This window comes from Bos grunniens, chromosome 24 (genome assembly GCF_055505025.1).
Source record: "Bos grunniens cultivar Pamir isolate PY7600 chromosome 24, Bosgru_T2T1.0, whole genome shotgun sequence".
NCBI classification, from domain to species: domain Eukaryota; kingdom Metazoa; phylum Chordata; class Mammalia; order Artiodactyla; family Bovidae; genus Bos; species Bos grunniens.
The window spans coordinates 63525900-63550824 of NC_141188.1; the positions used below are offsets into that span (position 1 = coordinate 63525900).

At 44.6% G+C, this 24925-nt stretch overlaps 1 protein-coding gene and 1 pseudogene across 3 annotated transcripts; both read right to left on the reverse strand.

The window, feature by feature from the left end:
* Positions 1-1835: 1835 nt before the first annotated feature.
* Positions 1836-23420, reverse strand: LOC147346430 (serpin B3-like). Of its 2 annotated transcripts, none has more exons than XM_086373743.1 (8): positions 23005-23420; positions 21984-22173; positions 21313-21399; positions 5536-5664; positions 5105-5222; positions 3775-3917; positions 3329-3484; positions 1836-2662 (listed from the first exon to the last, which is right to left on the reverse strand). In XM_086373743.1, the coding sequence occupies exons 2-8, from the start codon at positions 22146-22148 to the stop codon at positions 2255-2257; spliced, it is 1206 nt and encodes a 401-aa protein (XP_086229869.1). In that variant the 5' UTR covers positions 22149-22173; positions 23005-23420; the 3' UTR covers positions 1836-2254. The 2 variants fall into 2 exon arrangements, with proteins under 2 accessions (XP_086229869.1, XP_086229870.1); XM_086373744.1 differs by lacking the exons at positions 21313-21399; positions 21984-22173; positions 23005-23420 and adding exons at positions 6943-6999; positions 7585-7774; positions 8788-8837.
* LOC147346431 (serpin B4-like) lies at positions 17570-20336 on the reverse strand (annotated as a pseudogene). The gene is made up of 3 exons (XR_015153343.1): positions 20188-20336; positions 19739-19894; positions 17570-18390 (listed from the first exon to the last, which is right to left on the reverse strand). The product of XR_015153343.1 is annotated as a serpin B4-like (transcript).
* Positions 23421-24925: the final 1505 nt, after the last annotated feature.

Sequence of the window (24925 nt, forward strand, 5' to 3'; positions counted from 1 at the left end):
CCACTGAGCCACCGGGGATGCCCAGCTACATTTATCCATAGTGTAAAATTGTCATCTGAGGGGATTACATAACACACACTCATTCTTTTTAGTCTCTTGTTTGCACAGCACAGCGTGTAGGAGTTTAATCCATGTTGTCAGTAGTTTTTCCTTTTTATCTCTAAGTACTATTCTTGGGTTTGTACTTTCCTCCACCTGTTTTGTTCACCTGTTAGACATTTGAGGTTTTGCCAGCTTTTTGGCCATTACGAATAAGGCTTCAGTGAACATTTGTGTCTTAGTCCTTTTGTGGTGGATGTATTCATATCTCTTGGGTAAAATCAGGATGTGGAATTACTGGTCCGGTAATAGTCTGGTCAACTTTTAACCCTGTAAGAAAGTAGTGATATGTGCCACTTTGTGTACTTGAGAAAGACTTTCTCTAGAAGTGCATTGCTCAGCCAAGGAGATATGTGGTTTTCTGGAGACATCACCCAGATGGCAGCATAGGAGACCCCAGCTTCCCCTCTCCCTTAGAGATCAACAGTGTGACAGCTGTTCTTGAACAACACACCTCCCGAAAAAGAAATGACAATACTGTCATGAGAGAGTGTGAATGATGTATGAATGATGAATGGTGTATAAAGAGCTGTACGTATTTAATGTATGAACGTCAGGAGTTTTGAGGTGAGTATATATCTGTGAAACCATCATGCCAATCTGTGTAATAAACATATCACCTCCAAATGATTCCTCTTGCCCTGAGAGAGCAGTGTTAGTGCAAGCTGTGCTGGTGGTCACTTTGTAGAAAATGAGTGTATCAGATTTGTATGTAGAAAATGAGTGTACTGCATGTTCACCTTCAACTTACTCAGTGCTATGGGCCAATAATATTTTAATAAAGATTGAAAAAATAAAATATCAAGACTATTTTCCTGAGTGGTTGCAGCTTTTGTATCCCTACCAGTGGTGTGGGAGAGTTCCGGTTGATCCACGTTTTCTCCACACAGGGTTTGACCAGTCTTTTAATTTTAGCTTTGTGCAATCCCATGGGGACAAGTTGGTGTCCTGTGGTGTCTGGTGTTCTGTTGTTTAGTGTCTGGTGTTCTGTTGTTTAGTCACTACCTCATGTCCAGCTCTTTTTTGAACCCAGGTCTCCTGCTTGGCAGTCAGATTCCTTATCACTGCACCACCAGGGAAGCCTGTCCTGTGGTGTATATGCATTATATTCTTTATTAAGCATCTATTATCTTTATGTTTAAAGTCACACATTGATTTTTATTACTTTGTATTCAAAAATAACTTTCTTCATGTATGAATGATGTATAAAGAGCTGTATGTATTTAATGTATGAACGTCATGAGTTTTGAGGTGAGTATATATCTGTGAAACTGTCATGCCAATCTTTGTAATAAACATATCACCTCCAAATGATTCTTCTTGCCCTGAGAAAAGTTATGTTTTGGAATATAAAATTTGTGAGTTCTTTGCTTTATGGGTTGGTGGAATTCAGGGTCATATGTCAGCCCTTCTTCTCACTGGATGGTCTCCCAATCTTATCCCATCTCTGCCTTCAGCTACAATCACCATATTTCTCTCGGTAGCTCTAACATATGTATCATCTCTCTTACCTACTTAGAGACTCAGTTCACATCCCAAGTCTGAGTTCTAGATGCTTATATCTAGGCTCTTACATGGGTTACAGAGCCTTCCATGTTCTGACAGCAGTCTGCCTTGTTAACCTCATCATGCTGCACTATTTTGATTTCTATGTAGGATAATATCTTTCTATATGATCTTTTCCATGTGTGGGGGTCACTTGCAGTTTGTTGGGAAAAAAAAGGATGAGCAACAAATGACATGAACAAGCCATGGTTTTATTGATAATGCATTTCAGAAAATTAAAAAATTTAGACATGTAAGGGTCCCACATACCACCTGAACTCAAATAAATATGAATGTTTAGGTTTGAAAAGTAAAAATAACTTTTGAAATAGGAGCTATGATATTTCAAACTTAGTAGAAGATAGAGTATGGAAATAACTTTTTAAAATATAGTGAACACTTTGTCCAAGGAGGCGTTTTCATGCGGAATAGAGTAGGTTACATGTGTTTGTAGAGAGAGAGAGACAGACAATATTTTATCCAATACATTGTGAGTGGTGACTATAAGTTTGGAAAGGAAAATAAATCCAAGGGAACCTGTTGCACCAACATTCAAGCTCTGGGAACATCTCTCTGAATGTCCCCGAGTGTGGCCGCTGGCCAATGACGTCTAAGGGGAAGAGACTCGGCCACCGAAGAGGATGCTGTTGGTCTTGATGTGCTTGATGAGGAACAGGAAAGGGTGATCGCAGCGGAAACTCTCACGAATCGGCAATGATGTGATGACAGCAACACCCACACCTGTAGCAGCTGCGGCCTCCGTGCCCTCCTCGGTCACCTCCACAAAGGACTTGTGGAAGACCTTTGATACCACCAGATCACGTCTCCCGGTCATGCCCGAGAAGTTGGCAACCCTGTCATTGAAGGCATCCACCATCCCCAGGGCTTGCAGTGTGGGCACGAGGTCGTAGCTCTCTTCCACTTTAAACCGAGGCAGGTATAAGTCCAATTCTCTCTTCCTCATATTCTGTGGGCTCGTCCATGCTATTAACTTCTCAGCAGTGAGCTGGTCTTCAAGCTGTAACAGTGGAAAAGGAACAACTGTCAGGATTCTCATGGTCATGGAGCCCACCTAACCTTGGATTGAAATGTCTGGGAAACCTTTATTTTAACAGTAAACATGAATACAGGAGATTCAGTTTATTAGATTTTCTCTGAGGAGGAAACAATAACAGTCCTGAATATATATCATATGATCAAATAAATGTTTTTATACATTTATAACTTTGCTCTTTCTATGTATGTATGTACACACTATATACACATATGTAGAAATGTCTATACACATGTGTAGATGTGTGTTGTATAAACATGCACACAGAAATGAAACAACATGTGTTTCATGTGAAGGTCATGTCTGACTCTTTGTGACCCCATGGTCTGCATCCCTCCAGGCTCCTCTGTCCATGGGATTTCCCAGGCAGAAGTACTGGAGTGGGTTGTCATTTCCTCTTCCAGGGGATTTTCCTGACCCAGGGATTGAACCCATGTCTCCTGTGGCTCACACACTGCAGGCGGATTCTTTACCATTGAGCCACTGATGTTTATGATATTGATGTTATTATTATTATTTTTTTGTTCTATGCTGCCAGCCAGTACCACCAATCTATGAGCAGCCCACACAAGCACTGAATCACTGGAAATGTGAGCAATGGCATGGAGCACTGTGAATACCAGGTTTTACCTCCTGCAGACCGTCTACTTCATTGGGCAGCAGCACCATCATGCTTAGCTCTTCGCCTTTGTACGGGATTTCCAGGATCTTGGCTTGCACGTCCTCCAGTGACACGAACTTGAAACTATTGGTTTGTTTCATCATCCGCACAGGTTTGCTTGTATCCTGCAGTAAATTCATGTGCAAAAGAATGCCAGGTGAGCAGTAGGCCAGAAAAAAAGATAGTATTATTGAGACACCAAACTCAGCCTCCTAAGAGATGATCTGGGAAATTTGTGTCTTAGAGATAAGAGTTTCTTCCAGGAATCCCCAGTAAATAAAGTTTAAAAAAAGGACAAGAAAATAAGCCTTGACAAATTCTATCTTCTATACGAGTTATATATTAATTACCATGCATTTAAATTTCACAGTGCATGTAGCTACACTTGGTTATACACGTAAATTACAGACAATACCTTGTTCAGCCAAAATTTTTCCTCTGCAGTATGTTCTTCCTTAAATTTCTGGTTCCACTGCCCTTTGAAGTAGACGGCGTTCACCAGCACCAGAACAGTAGAGCTTTTGAGAGAGTCTTTGGGAAATAGTTCCTTGATTTTTCCTGCAAAGACAGAAAATCAAAGGTCTGTCATGAAAGGCACGAGTGGTTTATCTGTCAGATGCGTTGAAAGTTTACAAGTGATGATTAAATATTGACACAAGTCAGCCCGTGAGGGACTCCACGCCCAGTGGTTCACCAGGTGAGGCTTTGCTCACAGCCCGAGCCTGATGGAGTCGCCCTCATGCAGACGCCCCTGCTCCTGACTGGGAAGGTGTTCAGTCTGTGTGTGTGGGGACATCAGTCATTTCACAAGGAATCCTGATGAACTGATTTCTGATATTTAAGATGCCATGATATTTCTATGATATTTAAGATGCCATGCCATGCTAAGCCTCTTCAGTCTGTGAGCCCACGGACTGTAGCCCACCAGGCTCCTCTGTCCATGGGACTCTCTAGGCAAGAATACTGGAGTGGTATGCCGTGCCCTCCTTAAGGGCTCTTCCTGACCCAAGAATTCTGGGTGATCAATTCTGACAATACCTTGTTCATCAGAACTGATGAACAGGTCATCAATTCTGAAGAACTGATTTCAGCTGACCTTTACTGGTCAGTTTTCTTCTTCCCTTTCCTCCCTTCCTGTTCCCTCAGTAGCTTTGTCTCTTGTTTCCATTCCCTGTCTTCTTCTTCATTCTGCACATTGAGTTGCTGTAGGTTAAGCCTATGTTTCGGAAGGGAGGTAGGATACGGTTCATGGGATGGAGACGTTGTCCAGCCCCTCCCTGGGTGGGGTGGACACTGTGACAATCCAGTGGGAGGGGGACGTGGGCCAGGACCCTTCTCCTGCAGGTGGTCATTTCTGCAAGAAGGATGGTGTAACGGAGAGCGGCTTGTTTCCCAGTTAAGAAAGCAAAAGTGGACTCTTCATATTTTCTCTTAGGGATTATAACCCGGAAGTTACGCCTTTAATTTAGAAACAACTTATGAATCAAGCTGAAGTCTGAGCAGAGACTTGGGATCCACAAGACACTGTCTTCCAGACCCAGCTGTGCTTGCAGGGGGCTGGTCATCGGAGCACCCTGCCCGTTTCTCTCCGCATGATGTGGACGGTCCACCCCCTGCAGGGCCTCCCCACCCTCTGCAGTCTCGTCTCACCCCGCTCCTGACAGCCCGGTCAGGGTCCAGCACCGTGTTCACACACAGCGGGGACTCAGCCGTGGTTTGTAATGAGTGACTCTCTCATAACCTACCATTGGTTTGGCTCTCCACCCAGGAATTAATCATCTTTCGACTTTCCTCTGTAGCATTTTTAAAATCAGCAGATTCCACACTGGCTAGATAAAATTTCTGAACATTATCCAGGTATTCCTATGACATGAGCAGGAAGAAAGCAGGAATGAAAAGTAATTTATCAGTAACTATGTAGGTATTCCCAAATTAAATTAAATGTGTTAAATCCTGACCAAGCAGAGTTCACAAGCCAATCCCTATCCCCCCCTCACTGGTGTGCTATCAGCCTCTGGACACTCCAGCGGGTGCAGTTGTGGTCAGGGAGCCCGGCGCCCCTGGGAGTAATGCCCCCGTGTGGGTCCCCAGGCTCCTCTGCACCCTCCCCCCATTAGGAGATGGGGCCCGAGGACCAGGGATGCAGACCAAAGGCGTGACAGACCAGGAAACTCACCTGGAGAAACTGAAACTCCTTTTCTCCGTAGAGCCTGTTGGCGACACTCAGCTCATAGGCATCAGTGGATTTCTTTAATTCTGTCAGAAGCTTTTGAAAGTGTTGATGAACATTTCCTGGCTTTTCAACCTTCAAATGTCAAAAAGTGAGCTCATTGGAATCTCTGTCAATGTAAACAGCACACCCCCAGGGGTCTGTGGATCCCTGTCTAGAGGGCGGTATCCCCAGGGATGATGGTTGTGGTTATTTCCCCTAATTGGTGTGTTTTACAGGTATAGCCTTCCTAATCCTTACAGCCGGTCTCCTAGGCAATTCTTTCTCCTGCTCAGACACATCACTCTTTTCTCCTTTGAACTCCCACGCAGCGCCGTTCCTCCAGGCACTGTCTTAGCCGTCTGCAATGCTTAGGGTCACCTCCTCAGCTAAAGTTAGGCTTCTTGAGGGCCAGACCATAGTGCATCTCTGACAGTCATCAGCTGTGTGAGAAAGTGAAATCTGTGTATCGTCCTAGGTTATGACGTGAAGCCCTGTTATACTCCTGGTGGGATTGTCTTCTAAGACCTGTTGACTCTGCCCTACGGCTCTTCGTTCTGATGGCCGCACTTCTCACTGTGGGAGCAGTGTGTGTCTGGGACACTGCCGGCAGCTGTACACCAGCATCTCTAAGTCCTTGGCTGGATTCACATGATGACAAGAGAGTGCAGAGGGCTAAGTAGCTTCTGCAAGGAGACAGAGCCAGGTTTTCAACCCAGGCTTGTCTCAATCCAGAACCTTAACCTTGCTACCTGAGAGTTTTGGACGAGCCTATAAACAATAGCTCTCAGTTAATCACTTTCCATAATATATTTTGATGCCTACCTATTGGTCTTCATAATATGAACTACCATCATGATTTAACATTATCCAATAATAATATTAATATTATGAGTTAATACTATGCAATGTTAGAAAGATGTTGTAAATAGTATAGTTATCATTTTGCTATAATAACCATAATAAAATACATACTATACATCAGAGTTTTCATTTTCCTGGCCCTGCTATTCTGTTTCACATGGATTTGCATGTATTGCAGCAGACATTTTATCATCCCCAGTTAACTGGGATGAAGTCACTGTGGCTCAGAGCAGTTGTATTGTCCACATTTGTCATTCCTGAACAACAGAGCGCAATCTGAAGCCCCTTTGGGTTTCCGAGCCCTTCCCGTGAAGCACATGCTACTCTCCTCTAGGATAACAAAGACGTGAAGCACATATATGTAACGTGAAATGAGCTACAACTCTGTCCGCTGGGTTTCACTTAAGATGTCCCTAAAAGTGGACTTTCCCCACTTGGTCTGAAATTCCCAGTTTAAACTATGACCCTCTTGGATACGTGATCCTCTAAATCCGGTGCCCTGTGACTCACGTGCTCTTTTGCGGCTCCTCCTCTTGTGTTCTCTGCGATTTTATTGAAGTGAAGGACCTGGAGGAGACAGACAGTGGGGCAAAGAAGTGTCACCTGATATATCTGTGTGCATCACAGTCGACCAAAAAGAAAGAAAAAAGTCAGGAAGAAGAAAGGAAAGAAAATGCAAACCAAGTACCAAACCAAACAAAAAACCCCCAAAGCATAAGGAACAAAGAAAAGAAGAAAGAATATTCAGTGCAAACACTTGCTTCTTAGAAAACACAGTCTGTGTGTGGGAAACACAAAGCTGCTTGAGCGCTGTCCACTTTAAAGAACTGTGTCTCGTTTTTCATTCATCGTTGAGGAAACATGTAAAGATATCTCCCGTGGACTTAAGTCAGGGCCTCACTTCTACTGAGGTCTTCCATTAAAGCCTCACCTCTGGTTGTTGGGCAGTTGTAGGGGTTCATCCCAGCCCCCAGAGGAAGTCCAGGCACAGGAGGCAGGTGGGGAGCCCTGCCCCCATAACTCTGTGCCCACGCAGTCGTGGGGCTGCTTGAGCTTCCCGTGGGACCCGGGGACAGCAGACCTGTGGTCATCTGCACAGCAGCCAGCAGACACCCCATGCAAACCTGTGATGGAAAGGCAGCTGCCACCTACCTTCTGCATCTGTGATGCGGTGTTTTCTCGGGCCCCTAAGTAAGTCATGGCTAAGGCTGACGAGATACTGAAAGGCGACAGGAAGATGTTTTCCTTCTCTGATTTTCTGATCTGGTGGAACAGATCAATTGCAAGGTGGATGATTGCTTCACTGAGGGAACTCATGGTGGCCGGATGTGGTCTGGAAGTCCTGGAAGAGCATCAGATGCATTTTATCATCACTCTAGGGAAGGAAGGTAGTCTGTAATGAGAATTTCTAAAAGAAAGCCTTATGTGTGGGTTGTGGATTTCTGGCAACGAAGATTTTTCCTTTCCATACATTTGGTAATTAGAAGACTTGAAATTAGGAATACCGGAGTGGGTTGCTATGACTTCCTCCAGGGGATCTTCCCCACCCAGGGACTGAACCCACATCGCTTACAGCTCCGGGACTGGTAGATTTGTTCTTTACCACTAGTGCCACCTGGGAAGCCTTATTTATAGAAAACGTTTCTTAAATATAATAGAAACTTGATGTTATACATTTCATAATTGAGAGATGTACCTGTATCCATCTCATAATTAGACGACTATTGAAATTAGTATTTAAAGAACATTTTTCTAAAAAGTAATAGCGTATCTTTACTGTTTCTTCCTTACTGACTGTACAAGAGTGGGTAAAACGTGCTTTATAACAGAGGTTGTGTTGTTGTTGTTCAGTTGCTAAGTCGTGTCCAACTCTTTGCACTCCATGGACAAGCTCCTCTGTCCTCCACTACCTCCCAGAGTTTGTCCAAATTCATATTCATTGAGTCCGTGATGCTGTATAACCATCCCATCCATGCTGCCCCCTTTCCTTTTTCCTTTCAATTTTTCCCAGCCTCCAGGTCTTTCCAAGTGAATTTATAACAGATTCAAAGGCAAAATGGATGTGGTAACATCCAGCCATCTCCCATCAGGTACCTCCGTGCCTTACTTGAAGGATCTGTGGATGCTGGACAGCCTACCCCTGATACACGTGCTCCCAAAGGAACGTGGGTTTTCTTTTAGAAATAAGTAAATTACCTATGGACTAAATCAGGAGAAAAAGTTCTTCTGTGGCAGAATATGTCAAATGCCATCATACCAAATGAAATATTTAACACACGCATGATAAAACATCACATTCATTATTAATTTCAGAGAGGACTCCTGAGTTAGCGCAGAGCTGCTGGAAGCACTTACCTGTGTTCCTGGAGGAAGCAGAGGTGGGCAGGCAGCCTGTAAGCTTGTGTGCCGGGCGTGCTCAGCCCTGAATATATATACCTCTACCAGCCGCCGCCCTTTCCTCAAGGCAGGTGGTATTTCAAGATCAACTTCTGATTTCGTCACCACTTACCTTCAACTTCATGAGGAAGAAGTCTTTATGAGTCAAGACAAGATTATTGACCAACTCCTGTAAGTCCTTTCCTTCTGCAGAAGAAATTGTGCCCTACCATCCGTGCTCATGGGAAACTCATGTACATGCCTTTCCGGCACCTGTGACAGTACACTTATGTGGCAGCTTCTTCACGTGCCCTGAGGAACTAGGCCCAGCCAGAAATAACCCTTAAAAATCTTTCTTCTCTTGTTAATACATGTTGACTTGTGTTTAAGACCACTTCTAATACAAACAATTGAAACGCTGACATTTTTTAAGTTCTGAAAAGGCTGTTTCTTTAAAAATATTTTGTATACCTGGGAAAATAGCTCAATGTCTCAGCTGAAGAGAGACTGGCAAACTGTCAGCTGTAGGTGGAGACCAGGCATGATCTGCCTCCCCTCGAGGCTGGACCCTGGCATGGTCCTCCCGGTGACCCCATTGTCCTCGTGGTTAATCCCAGTTGTGCCCTGGTTGCTAAGGTCAGAGGGCAGCTCATTTTCCAGCAAACTCACTTGCTCTCACTGAGAAGAACAACGGATACAAACAGGACACATTTTAAGGGCAGTTTTCTAATGTTTTTTACGAAGATTTCTCAGAAAAGTAAATAGCTTGAGCTCCAGAACTACAACATTTCTCCATCATCCTGATCTGCAGCACACCCACTTCTGATTCATGACCAGAACAACAGAGTCAAATGTCTGTAAGAAAAAAAGAGGAAAAAATGTGTTCTTTGAATGGCATGGCTGAGTCTCACCACTGGAGTCTCATCTCTTCAAGCATCTGGTGTTCCTGTAATAGAATAATATCAAACACTGCTGTTTTAATACAAAACACTGGGGTTTTGTATTCACCCATTTTCCTCTTTAGTACCATGTTTAGGTTGGTGAGTTTGTTTTCCCCATTTCACAGATAACAGAAATGAGCTACTGAGTGACTGAACAGAAGCTCAAGTGGTGAATTGCCCAGGTGAGCTCTACAGGCAGGTAGCTGGTTCCAGGAGGCTGCGTGTGTATTCACTCCCCACAGGGAGTTGTAGACAGACTCGGGGTCTTTACTGACAAATCTCCTTGTGTTTAGATGAAAAGAAGCTGCGTCTTCTGCCCTCTCAGTAGAGATCATGTTCTCCCACAAAATATAAAGGGGTGGGAATGGGTCCCTAATTTCTCCTCCAAGGATGCCACAGTCATTAGGGAGGAAGGCAGGGTTTCAGATACTCTTAGGGTTGTGTAAAATTTAGCAGTTTCAGTGTGGACGTATGTTTTAATTTCTTAGGCATATACTTAAGAATGAAATCTGTGGGTCAACAGTAAGTTTACACTTGATCGATTGATTGGTTGAATTTCACTCTCTGATTGATTTAGAAGAACTACCAGACTGCCTTCCCCAGCAGCTGCACCACTTTACTTCCAGCAGGTTAGGAGAAAGCACGTGTGTGTGGGCTCCAATCCTCTCCTCACCCGGCACTCAGTACTGCCCTTGGTCCAAGTGTGCAGTCCCAGCACAGCACCCACTCACAGGAAGCCTCACCCACCTCAGAGTCCCAGAAGCACAGGGATGGAGACACGAACTGCAGGAAGGGGAGACCTGTGTGCCTAAACCGGAAAGATGATTCCTGAGCTCAGCCCTGCTGCTCTTAGGGCTCCTCCTGGTTATGTGTCCTGACCCCCGAATGACACTGGAGGTCAAAGACCCCAGAGCTGAGACTGGGTGGGCTGAGCGAGGATGGAGTCTGCTGGAGTCTGATGGCGGAGCTGAGTATAAAGAAGAAGGAAATAGCAGGAGAAAAGATCCAGGACGGAAAACAACAAACATGCAGAATAAGAGCTCCAGTCAAGGCTTCATCATGGGCGCTGTCAGAGAGCAGGGAAGCCCCCGGGCCCGAGCAGGGTGAACGTCTTTGGGTTCAAAGAGAAAGGGCTCTGAGCCCAGAGACAGAAGTAAGGAGCCCCGGCTGGGCCTGGAGGAAGCCCAGGGGACAGAGCAGGAGTCGAGGACTCAAGGGAACCACTGACTGAGCTGATTCCTCCTGTGAGTAAGTTACCAAGGTTGGTGGTACAGAGGCTGGCTTTGAGGAAGAGTAACTAACTGATGAAGATCAAGATTTTGTTCTGGAGGAGGAAATGGCAACCCACTCCAGTATTCTTGCCTGGGAAATCCCAGCGACAGAGGAGTCTGTCGGGCAACAGTCAGTCCATGGGGTGGCAAAGAGTGGGACACGACTGAGCATGTATGCAAAGCAAAGGATTTTGCTTAAATTTAGAGGGAACTTTGGTTAGTTCAAATAAGAATCCATATCACATCCTGGTCCCCCTCCTTTTCAAAAGTCCTCCTGGCATGTATTAGACAAGGTGAAGACACCACGATGTCACACAGTGTCACAGGACACTCAGCACTTCTCAGACGATTCTGCAAGTCAGTACTTGCCACCTGCCTTTGGGTATTTTCTAAATATACCAACATCATTGGCATCATGAATCCCGGAATCCAATAAAACTGAGGAGGAAATGACATGTCCAGGAACCATCCCACATATTTCTAATACCTGTGTAGGTTGCTTCAAAATAGCTCCTCTGCTCTCCTCCTGGTTTCCTCCATCCTTGTGAAGGGCGTGAAGGTTCACCAGCTTTGCTGAGGTGCACATCCTAGGGGGCATTTTATCTCTTCCTTCTTATTATGCACGTGGTCATACCCATCTGCAGGTAAACTGGTTACTTGAGAAAACCCTTCAAGCTTTCAATAACAGGATATCTGCCAATTACTGTTTTATTTATTTATTCTTTTAAATTTTATTTTATTTAACTTTACAATATTGTATTGGTTTTGCCATATATCAAAATGTATCTGCCACAGGTATACATGTGTTCCCCATCCTGAACCCTCCTCCCTCCCCATACCATCCCTCTGGGCCGTCCCAGTGCACCAGCCCCAAGCATCCAGTATCGTGCATCGAACCTGGACTGGCGACTCATTTCATATATGATCAATTACTGTTTTAATATTCCCATACAGATACAGATCCGCACAATGTAAATAGCATCTGAACAGGATGAATCAGATTTACCTTAATGTCCCTTAGTTGGGGAATGGTCTTGTCTGTAGGTGTGTCATGGCAGACTGAGACAGTTCATTCTCACCACCCGTCTCCCCATTCCCATGCCTCCAGTTCCACTCGGGACAGTCATCCTACTCTGTGCTTAGCACCATCCAACCCTCTCTCACATCTCCTGTCTCTAGAACCATTTCTACAGCCCTTCCTTTCAGCAGTTTTTTTTTTTTTAATTTTTTTTATCATTATTTTTTTTTTAAATTTCAGGTATACACGTGCTCCCCATCCTGAACCCTCCTCCCTCCCCCCTCCCCATACCATCCCCCTGGGCCGTCCCAGCGCACCAGCCCCAAGCATCCAGCATCGTGCACTGAACCTGGACTGGCATCTCGTTTCATACATGACATTTCACATGTTTCAATGCCATTCTCCCAAATCTTCCCACCCTCTCCCTCTCCCACAGAGTCCATAAGACTGTTCTATACATCAGTGTCTCTTTTCTTGTCTCATATACAGGGTTATCGTTACCATCTTTCTAAATTCCATATATATGCGTTAGTATACTGTATTTATGTTTTTCCTTCTGGCTTACTTCACTCTGTATAATAGGCTCCAGTTTCATCCACCTCATTAGAACTGATTCAAATGTATTCTTTTTAATGGCTTAGTAATACTCCATTGTGTATATGTACCACAGCTTTCTTATCCATTCATCTGCTGATGGACATCTAGGTTGCTTCCATGTCCTGGCTATTATAAACAGTGCTGCGATGAACATTGGGGTACATGTGTCTCTTTCCCTTCTGGTTTCCTCCGTGTGTATGCCCAGCAGCAGTTTTTGATTGACATTTAACATTCCAATTGATTTCGTGTGTGTTTGCTAAGTCACTTCAGTCGTTTCCCACTCTTTGTGACCCTCTGGGCTGTAGCCCACCAGGCTCCTCTGTCCATGGAGAGTCTCCAGGCAAGAATACTGGAGTGGGTTGCCATGCCCTCCTCCAGGGGATCTTCCCAATCCAGGGATTGAACCTGGGTCTCTTATGTCTCCCGTGTTGGCAACCTGGTTCTTTACCACCAGTGCCAACTGGGAAGCCCCTTGAATTGATTAAAATTATATATTAAGGAAGGACTGAGTAAGTCCTTAGTCAAAATTTTATTCTCTAACTTCTTATCATATCAGAAAGATCGCACTGCCTCCAGGATTCGCTTTTATGGGTCTCTTAATTTTTTGGTAGAATGCAGGAAGAGAGAGACTGTTCTTTGTGCATGAACTAGGAATCAGTGACTCTTGGTCTCTTACATTTGAATGAAGGCTTCTTGATTCCGTGTGAATGTAGGGGTGATCACATAATGTGTTTGATTATCTATTTTTATAATTTCTTAATGATTCACTCTCCATTCATTGAGTTCTTAATTATGTTCTATGACTTAGTACTGAGCTTAGTGAAGGGTCTCTACCACAGTGCTAGAAGCAGGGACTTAATGACGAGGGAGGTTTGCCAAAGCTCCTTTACATTTGGTGGGCACTGACTTCCTAAGCCTCATCCTCTGAGACAAACTCTGAGACCATGATAGCACCATCCTTCCCCACCCCATGACTTCTGCAACCAGCCTCTGTGTTCCCGGACGTGACTCTGGGTTTAGCACATATCTCACCAGGACTGCCAGGGACAGCTGTCATCAGCACCTTCAGTTTCTCAGTGATCCAAGCAAGAAAACGTCAACTCCATAGACTCCAGTAAATGTCTATTATTGCTCAAGGAACGCCTGGCTCTAACTTGTTCCAGGGATTTCCTCCTTGCATCTGATGACCACCTGACAATGAATCCTAATTCCCTATACTTCAAGTAGAAGATGTGCTCCTGAAATTCAGGGCATTGCATTGAATGTTGATGTACAATGCTGTTTTGATGAGGTTCATGTCCTTCTTTGAATGTATTTTTGATTGGTAGAATGGTTGATTTTTTGCTCTAGTAAACTACCATAACTTAACAGTTTAGGCACGGGAGCGTGAGAGGGCACTTCTCTGCTCTCCAGGCACTGTGTTAGGTTCCTAGGACCTCTGTCGTGAGCGGCCCACACTGAGGTTTCAAACCACCGTATTCATTCTCTCCCACTTCTGGAGGCTTGAGGTCTAAAATCAGTGTGTTCTCAGGACCACACTTCCTCGCGAGGCTCTCGGGGAGAATTCTCTTTACCTTTTCTACTCCCTGGTGGTTCGTCGAGTTTCCGGGCCTGTGCCTCTGTCTCGACATGACCGTCTTCCCTGTGTCTCTTCTCTTCATAGAAGGGTCCAGTCATTGGATGAGGACCCAGCTTGAGTCAGTACGATCTTATGTTAACTAGCTATGTCTATGATCTATTTACACATAAGGTCACACTCTGCGATTAGAAATAAATTGGGGAGGTGTGGGGGGCAGAGGAAGTTCTCTTCAGTGCGGTACCACCAGCGATCCTATCAGCCAAACTAAACACTCCTAAGAGTCTGGAGAGAAGCCATGGCAGTATTTCTCCATGACCACGAGACATTTATCTGTATCCATGCGATCCTGAGCAAGCCTGCGCAGCGCGGACACTGAGAGCTCAGGACACGAGGCCCTGGAGCAGCGGGGCCGGCGGCGGCGTTGGAGCGGACGCGGCGCCGGGGGGCGGCGCGCAGGAGGCGGTCAGGGCCTCGCAGGGCCGGCCTGCGGGTGTGGGCGGCTCTGTCGTGGCTCCGGCGGTGCTTCTCCTCCCCAGAACCCAGAAGGGTGAGGAGAGATGCGCTCTGGCTTGTTCCTGGTTTCAGGGCCACTAAGCGTGGCAGCGGTTCAGAGCCCCAGGAGGTGAAGTCCTCGTTTCAAGGGTGGAGATGGGAGGGCAGCGCGGGAAACTGGCTGCCCCGGCAGGGGCTTTTCCTGAGGCCTTCCTGGAGGCTTAGCTCCAAAGCCGAGGTTTATTTAATGGTGGAGCCCTGCTGACCCAGCTCCCTTGTTTAGATGCTGTGCGAGTTTGGTGAGAGAGAGAGACAGAGAGAGAGAACGTGTAGGGAGGCAGGGAGAGGAAAAGAGGGGGAGAGAGACAGAGGTGGAAGGGAGGGCGGTGCAGAGGGAGGCAGAGAGACTGAGCCCCTGCGGCGGACCGGGGTCCTGGAACCGTCACAGCTGAGGTTCCAGCCCCTGCGTGAGGCTGGAAGGCTGCCCCAGCGCACCCCTTGGAGCAAGCTTCCAGGTGCCTATGGAGGCATTATTACTGTACGAAGCTGCAACATCTCAAGGGCCTGTGTTCTGTCTCCAGACTTAGCTACCTGAGAATCTCCTGCGTTCACAGGGGCAGGTTTCCCAACCTGCCCACATGTCACAAAAGAACAGTGAGCTTGTCGCCTCCCTCAGATCTTCCTGATGAGAAACGCCTGGGAGCAACCAAGACAAAACTGCTTTACTGATGGATCAAGACTGCACAGGCCCACTCACAGGGCTTCTGCTTCCCTGGCTCATAGAGATTCCTGTACGCTGTGAAGGGTGCAGCATCCGAAGGGCAGTAGTTCAGCTCAGAACAACCTGTTCTGAAGATAAGATAAGGCAAGGTGATGGAAGGAGTAATGACAACTTTTCACTAACAACATAACTTCTCAAATCTTTCACTGTTTTCAGATTGGGATCTTTTGGAGACCCAGCCAGAGGAGCGTCTGGAAATCTACTCAAACTAAATGTGATATTTCTACCTATGAGTTTACACTGGACACATTTTTATGTTATTCCTGATACTTATTCAAACACAAGGAAATACCAAACCTCTGGAGTGTTTCATGGTTATATAGTTTTAAGATACGTTGGGTTAAACCCATGAATGAAACTTATAAAATTTCTTCCCAATACAGTGTGTAGTATTCAATTAATATACAACTTTTGTGTTATTAATCCGATCAAAATTTCTTCTCTTATGAAGGTGATTCCTCATTTGTTTCATCTCTGGAAATGTTTAGTGATTCAACCTGCCAATAGCAAAGCTCAAGACTCTACGTTAGCCACACAACCAATGAGTGTTTAGCGGTATCCATCTTCGTCTTAAGTGAAATAGCACAGGGAAATTATGCTCTAATCCATCTCATTCAATAAAATACTCGCTTTCATATTTAATAATTGGCTATCAGTTTTTTGTATTTTTTACTATCATTTCCTATGACCGTATTGTTCTAAGTGTTTCAAAAGTCTCTTGTATTGAGATGTAACCACATTTGTTGTCGATTAGTCTCTCCGTTGTGTCTGACTCTGCGACCCCATGGACTGACTGTAGCCCACCAGGCTTCTGTGTCCATGGGATTCTCCCGGCAAGAACACTGGAGAGGGGAGCCATTCCTTTCTCCAGGGGACCTTTCCAACCCAGGGATCAAATCCATGTCTCCTGCATTGTCCGGCGGGTTCTTTACCACTGAGCCACCGGGGATGCCCAGCTACATTTATCTATAGTGTAAAATTGTCACGTGAGGGGATTACATAACACACACTCATTCTTTTCAGTCTCTTGTTTGCACAGCACAGCGTGTAGGAGTTTAATCCATGTTGTCAGTAGTTTTTCCTTTTTATCTCTAAGTACTGTTCTTGGGTTTGTACTTTCCTTCACCTGTTTTGTTCAGCTGTTAGACATTTGAGGTTTTGCCAGCTTTCTGGCCATTACGAATAAGGCTTCAGTGAACATTTGTGTCTTAGACCTTTTGTGGTGGATGTATTCATATCTCTTGGGTAAAATCAGGATGTGGAATTACTGGTCTGGTAATAGTCTGGTCAACTTTTAACCCTGTAAGAAAGTAGTGATATGTGCCACTTTGTGTACTTGAGAAAGACTTTCTCTAGAAGTGCATTGCTCAGCCAAGGAGATATGTGGTTTTCTGGAGACATCACCCAGATGGCAGCATAGGAGACCCCAGCTTCCCCTCTCCCTTAGAGATCAACAGTGTGACAGCTGTTCTTGAACAACACACCTCCCGAAAAAGAAATGACAATACTGTGATGAGAGAATGTGAATGATGTATGAATGATGAATGATGTATAAAGAGCTGTATGTATTTAATGTATGAACATCAGGAGGTTTGAGGTGAGTATATATTTGTGAAACCATCATGCCAATCTATGTAATAAACATATCATCTCCAAATGATTCCTCTTGCCCTGAGAAATGTTATGTTCTGGGAAATAAAATTTATCAGTTCCTTGCTTTTTGAGTTGGTGGACTTCAGGGTCACTTGTCAGCCCTTCTTCTCACTGGATGCTCTCCCAGTCTTATCCCATCTCTGCTTCAGCCACGATTACCATATTTCTTTCAGTAGCTCTAACATATGTATCATCTGTCTTACCTACTTAGAGACTCAGTTTACATCCCAAGTCTGAGTTCTAGACGCTTATAGTTGGGCTCTTACATGGGTTACAGAGCCTTCCATGTTCTGACAGCAGTCTGCCTTGTTAACCTCATCATCCTGCACTATTTTGATGTCTATAAAGGATAATATCTTTCTATATGATCTTTCCACGTGTGGGGGGTCACTTGCACTTTGTTGAAAACAAAAAATGATGAGCAACAAGTGACATGAACAAGCCATGGTTTTATTGATAATGTATTTCAGAAAACTAAAAATTTAGACATCTAAGTGTCCCACATACCACCTGAACTCAATGTGAATGTCTAGGTTTGAAAAGTAAAAATAACTTTTGAAATAGGAGCTATGATATTTCAAACTTAGTAGAAGATAGAGTATGGAAATAACTTTTTAAAATATAGTGAACACTTTGTCCAAGGAGGTGTTTTCATGGGGAATAGAGTAGGTTACATGTTTTGTAAAAAGATAGAGACAGACAAACAATATTTTATCCAATACATTGTGAGTGGTGACTATAAGTTTGGAAAGGAAAATGAATCCAAGGGAACCTGTTACACCAGCATTCTAGCTCCGGGAACAGCTCTCTGAATGTCCCCGAGTGTGGCCGCTGCCCAAGGACGTCTAAGGGGAAGAGACTCGGCCACAGAAGAGGATGCTGTTGGTCTTGATGTGCTTGATGAGGAACAGGAAAGGGTGATCGCAGCGGAAACTCTCAGAATTTCTTCCTGCTCTTTCAATAATTTCTACATCAGTAGCAGCTGCGGCCTCCGTGCCCTCCTCGGTCACCTCCACAAAGGACTTGTGGAAGACCTTTGACACCACCAGATCGCGTCCCCCGGTCATGCCCGAGAAGTCGGCCACCCCATCACGGAAGGCGTCCACCATCCCCAGGGCTTGCAGTGTGGGCACGAGGTCGTAGCTCTCTTCCACTTTAAACCGAGGCAGGTATAAGTCCACTTGTCTCTTCCTCATATTCTGTGGGCTCGTCCACGCTATTAACTTCTCAGCAGTGAGCTGGTCTTCAAGCTGTAACAGTGGAAAAGGAACAACTGTCAGGATTCTCAGCGGTCATGGAGCCCACCTAACCTAGGATTGAATTGTCTGGAAAACAATTATCTTCACAGTAAACATGAATACAGGAGGTTCAGTTATATTATACATATAAACTCACTATATTATATACATATATTTATATATTGCATGTAATCTCATTGTATATTATAAGCTGAATATTTTGTAATATTTATATGATAAACTGAGCCTTCTGTATATATATGTGTATATATATCCATACATAACAGCAGAACGATTAAATAAATTTATTTTGTAAAAGATGAACTATATATCTTCACTTCTTAAGTTGCCAGATCACTACATGTTTCATTTTCAAATAGTCTTGTCTTGTTAATGTCTTTTTGTGCATAGTTTTTGCATGATATAATTATAGTGTACAACCCATTATTATTCCTTTTACTTGCTTGACCTATTTGAAAACGTTTCCTGTATAGATATGTTTCTCTGATCAAGTTTAAATTGTTGCATAATACCACCATTAAGTAGAGATTCAGTGTATGTGTTTACTTAATTAACATTTTTAGGCATCATGTGTTAGTCCCTAAGCTACCGCATATATATTTTACGTGTGGCAAGTTCACTGCAAATTCAGCATCATTGGCTATTACAGTAATTGCAGATGGCCATTTATGGAACGACTTTTACATGCCGGATATTGTTATTGGTTTCTTTACAAATTATCTTGAACCAATATAACAATGCTAAAAGGAAGATTCACTTTTTTTTAAATTCCCAGCAATGAGGCTCCAAAGAACTCTGAGAGAATGCGTCTGAATAGAAAGTGAGCATCAAGATAGGTTGGTTTGTCTGCTCTCTACGAAGCATGTGATTCAGTCTGCAGGATGGAGCTCAGCAGTGTTTTACTTTGTTTGATGTTGTTCATGAGTGAAAGAGTCACCTACATTTGACTCTTAGTCTCCCCTGTCTTCAAATGAATAGACTGGAGTAGGTGAAGTTTTGACGGTTGCAAAATATTCACATGTGAGCCAAGCATATTACTTTTTGAAGTGGCATTCTAGTTTTCTCAGAGTATTACTGGGGCCTGTGAAGTTAAGATTTTCTACATATTCTTCCATATCACACTATAAGGTCTATTTTTTTGGAAAGTGACAGGATGCCAAGTTCTCCTTCATGATTTTCCATTAGACTCAACAGAGAAGAAATGACACACTCCAGTATTTTGCTCTCCTGGCACATCACCAGCATTCTGTGAGCACTGCTTCTGTGAGCAGCCCGCACAGGCGCTGTGTCGCCAGCAATGTAAGCAGCAGCATGAAGCGCCACAGGCACCAGGTTTTACCTCCTGCAGACCGTCTACTTCATCGGGCAGCAGCACCATCATGCTTAGCTCGGAGCCTTTGTACGGGATTTCCAGGATCTTGGCTTGCACGTCCTCCAGTGACATGAAATTGAAACTATTGGTTTGTTTCATCATCTGCACAGGTTTGCTTGCATCCTGCAATAAATTCATGTGGCCAAAAATGCTAAATGGGCATTAGTCCAAAAGAAAAAAAAGATAATCTTATTGAGATACCAAACTCATCTTCCTTCTAAGAGATGGTTTGGGAAATCTGTGAATTAGAGACAAGAGTTTCTTCACCTATACCAACTAAATAAAGGCAAAAAAAGACAGCCTCGATAGATCCTACTTCTACTCGCAGTTATAAAGGAAATGATCAAATATGTATTTAACTTTCACATTGTACAGAGAGCTATGTAACATTATTATAAATTAATTACAGACAACACCTTGTTCAGCCGAAACTTTTCCTCCACAGTATTTTCTTTCTTAAACTTCTGGTTCCACTGCCCTTTGAAATAGACGGCATTCACCAAACCAGAACAGTAGAGCTGTCGAGAGAGTCTTTGGGAAACAGATCCTTGATTCTTTCTGCAAAGACAGAAAATCAAAAGTCTGTCATGAAAGGCACAAGTGGTTTGTCTGGAAGATGTTTAGAAAGTTGCAACTGATGATTAAATATTCACACAAGTCAGCCCGTGAGGGACTCCATGCCCAGTGGTTCACCAGGTGAGGCTTTGCTCACGGCCCCAGCTTGATGGAGTCACCCTCGTGCAGACACCCCTGCTCCTGACTGGGAAGGTGTTCAGTCTCCTTTTATTGCCCCTGGCTAGTTGGGATGGAGTCACTGTGGCTGAGAGCCATCGTATTTTTGCCATGTTCCTCATTCCTGAACAGCAGATCACTATTTGAAGCTCCTTCAGGTTTCAGAGTCCCTGATGTTAAGCATATGCTTCTCTCCTTTCAGAAAAACAAAGATATGAAGTAAATAAGTGACGGGAAGGGAAGTGAAGTTGCTCAGTCATGTCTGACTCTTTGTGATCCCACGGACTGTAGCCTACCAGGCTCCTCCGTCCATGGGATTTTCCCGGCAAGAGTACTGGAGTGGGTTTCCATTTCCTTCTCCAGGGCATCTTCCTGACCCAGGGATCGAACCCAGGTCTCCCTCATTGCAGGCAGATGCTGTGCCGTCTGAGCTACCAGGGAAGTAAATAAGCATGTAATGTGAAATGAGAGGGCTTTCCAGGTGGTGCCAGTGGTAAAGGACCTGTATGCTGATGCAGGAGACATGAGAGATGCTGGTTCAGTCCCTGGGGTGGGAAGATCCCCTGGAGGCGGGTACGGCAACCCACTGCAGTATTTTTGCCTGGAGAACCCCACGGACAGAGGAACCTGGAGGGTTACAGTTCATGGGGTCACAAAGAGTAGGACATAGCCGAAATGATTTCCCACGCGCACACACGTGAACTGAGAAACCACTCTCTCCAGTTTGCCTAGCATGACCTCTAAAAATGGACTTTTCCCAGTCTATCTGAAATCCCCAGTTTAAGCTACGGCCCTCTTGGACGTATGACCTCCTCTACATCCAATGCTCTCTGCCTCACGGGATTTCTTGTCGCTGTTCCTCTTGGCTTCTCTGTGATTTCATTGAAGTGAAGGACCTGGAGAAGACAGGGAGTGGGACAAGGAGTCTGTAACGATCTATACACATCAGAGTAAGTAAAAAAGAAAGAACGGAAGGACAAAAGAATACCCACAAACAAAACTATATACCAAATAACCGCCCCTCACGAGACAAACTCAAGAGGAAACAAAAAGCACACAGAAATGTTCAGTGAAAGCTTCATCCTTAAAAAACACAGTCTGTGTGTGGAAAACAAAGCTGCTTGAGCGCTGTGCACTTTAAAGAACCGTGTCTCGTTTCTCATTCATCGTTGAGGAAACATGTAAAGAGGTCTCCCGTGGACTTTAGTCAGGGCCTCACTTCCAGTGAAGTCTTCCATTAAGGCCTCACCTCTGGTTGTTGGGCAACTGGAGGGCTTCATCCCAGCCCCCAGAGGAAGTCCAGGCACAGGAAGCAGGTGGGGAGCCCTGCGGGAGAGTGCGTGCCCCTCTCTGTGCCCACCCAGTCGTGGGGCTGCTTGAGCTTCCCGTGGGACCCGGGGACAGCAGACCTGTGGTCATCTGCACAGCAGCCAGCAGACAACCCGTGCAAACCTGTGCCGGAAAGGCAGCTGCCACCCACCTTCTGCATTTCTGATGCGGTGTTTTCTCGGGCCCCTAAGTAAGTCATGGCTAAGGCTGACGAGATACTGAAAGGCAATAGGAAGATATTTTCCTTCTCTGATTTTCTGATCTGATGGAACAGATCAATTCCAAGGTGGATGATTGCTTCACCGAGGGAACTCATGGTGGCTGGATGTGGTCTGGGATTCCTGGAAGAGCATCAGACGCATTTCATCATCACTCTAGGGAAGGAAGGTAGTCTGTAATACTGTAATAATTTTTTTAAAATGCTGTATATGTGAGGTGGGTGATTCTGGCAATCAACATTTCTCTTCTTACTTTTCAAGCCTTTTAAAATGAACAGTATGCATTTCATAACTAGAGGACTATTGAAATTAGTTTTTAAAGAACATTTGTGAAAAAGTAATAGAATATCTTTATCTTTTCCTCCTCAGTGATTACATTAAGACTGGGTAAAAAATGATTCATAACAGACACCAGGCAAAGACTGATGTGGTAACATTCAGCCATCTCCTGTTAGGCACCTTCCTCTATAGAAGGATCTTATTTGAAGGATTTGTGGGTCTTGGACATCCTACCCCTGATCACATGTGCTTCTAAAGAAGCAAGGTTTTTTGGGAAATAAATAAATAATCTAAGAACTAAATCAGGAGGAAAAAAAAGGTGTTTTACTTTTGGTCTGGGAGAATAAGTGAAGTACCACCATACCAAAGAAATATTAATAGAAGCAGCATTAAAAAAAGACCGTGAAAGTGAAAGTGAATTCGCTCAGTTGTGTCTGACTCTTTGAGACCCCACGGACAGACTCCATGGGATTTTCCAGGCAAGAATACTGGAGTGGGTTGCCATTTCCTCCTCCAGGAGATCTTCCTGACCCAGGGATTGAAGCCAGGTCTCCCACATTGTAGGCTGCTGCTTTATCATCTGAGCCACCAGGGCAGTCATAAAAAAAAGACCATAATCCTTATTATTTTCAGAAAGTATTCCTGGAGTTACACAGAGCTTCTGGAAGCACTTACCTGTGTTCCTGGAGGAGCTGGGCAGGCGGTCTGCAAGCCTGTGTGCCGGGAGGGCTCAGCCCTGGATATATCCCTCTCTATCCGCCTCCAGTGCCTCAAAGCAGCTGGTATTTCAAGTAGATCAGCTTTTGATTTCTTCACCAGGTACTGTCGCATTCATAAGCACAAAGTCTCTGTGAGTGAAGATTAGATGATTATGCAGTTCCTGTACTTCCTTCTCATCCCAGAAGAAATTGAGAACTGCAGTCACTAGCTCCTGTGAAATACCTGTAGGGGCCTAGGACCACTGAGAGTACAGGCAAGCTCCGACCTCTTTACATGCCTTGAGCTGCCATTTCCAAACAGACATAACCCATAAAAACCTGTCTTCTCTTACATGTTGAATTTTCCTTAAGACCACTTCTAACAAAAATGATTAAATAGCTTACATTTTCTATTTTATGTTCTGAGAGCTGGTCCAACCTGATGATGTCCTTGAGAATTATTTGCATAACTAGGAAAATATTTCAAATTCTCAGTTTAAGAGATACTGGCAAAGTGTCTCAGCCGTGTGTGGGAAATATGTATCTGTTGCCTTTCCCAAAAAGCGGGACCTTGGCTGCGCTCCTCCCTGTGACCCCATCCTCCTGACAGCCACCCCAGCTGGTCCCCGAGTTCTATTGTCAAAGGGAAGCTCTTTTTCCTGAGAGAGTTGCCTGCTCTCAGGAGGAACAAGATGTAAATAAACAGGGGTCATTTGGGGAGCAGTTTTCTCATTCTTACAAAAAAATGTATCATAAAAATAAATTGAGGTCCATTATGAAGAGATGGGAATACCAGACCACCTGACCTGACTCTTGAGAAACCTATATGCAGGTCAGGAAGCAACAGTTAGAACTGGACATGGAACAACAGACTGGTTCCAAATAGGAAAAGGAGTACGTCAAGGCTGTATATTGTCACCCTGCTTATTTAACTTCTATGCAGAGTACATCATGAGAAACGCTGGGTTGGAAGAAGCACAAACTGGAATCAAGATTTCGGGGAGAAATATCAATAACCTCAGATATGCAGAAGACACCACCCATGTGGCAGAAAGTGAAGAAGAACTAAAGAGCCTCTTGATGAAAGTGAAAGAGGAGAGTGAAAAAGTTGGCTTAAAGCTCAACATTCAGAAAACGAAGATCATGGCATCTGGTCCCATCACTTCATGGCAGATAGATGGGGAAACAGTGGAAACAGTGTCAGACTTTATTTTGGGGGTCTCCAAAATCACTGCAGATGGTGACTGCAGCCATGAAATTAAAAGATGCTTACTCCTTGGAAGGAAAGTTATGACCAACCTAGATAGCATATTCAAAAGCAGAGACATTACTTTGCCAACAAAGGTCTGTCTAGTCAAGGCTGTGGTTTTTCCAGTAGTCATGTATGGATGTGAGAGTTGGACTGTGAAGAAAGCTGAGTGCCAAAGAATTGATGCTTTTGAACTGTGGTATTGGAGAAGACTCTTGAGAGTCCTTTGGCCTGCAAGGAGATCCAACCAGTCCATTCTAAAGGAGATCAGTAATGGGTGTTCTTTGGAAGGAATGATGCTAAAGCTGAAACTCCAGTACTGTGGCCATCTCTTGCTAAGAGTTGACTCATTGGAAAAGTCTCTCATGCTGGGAGGGATTGGGGGCAGGAGGAGAAGTGGACGACAGAGGATGAGATGGCTGGATGGCATCACTGACTCGATGGACGTGAGTCTGATTGAACTCCGGGAGTTGGTGATGGAGAGGCATGCCTGGCGTGCTGGGATTCATGGGGTCGCAGAGTCGGACACGACTGAGCGACTGAACTGAAATGAACTGAACTGATGAAGACATTTCTCGGTCGTCATGCTCTGTAGCTCACCCTCTTCTGTTTCATGCTCACGAGGACAGAGTCAAACGCCTGTAAGAGA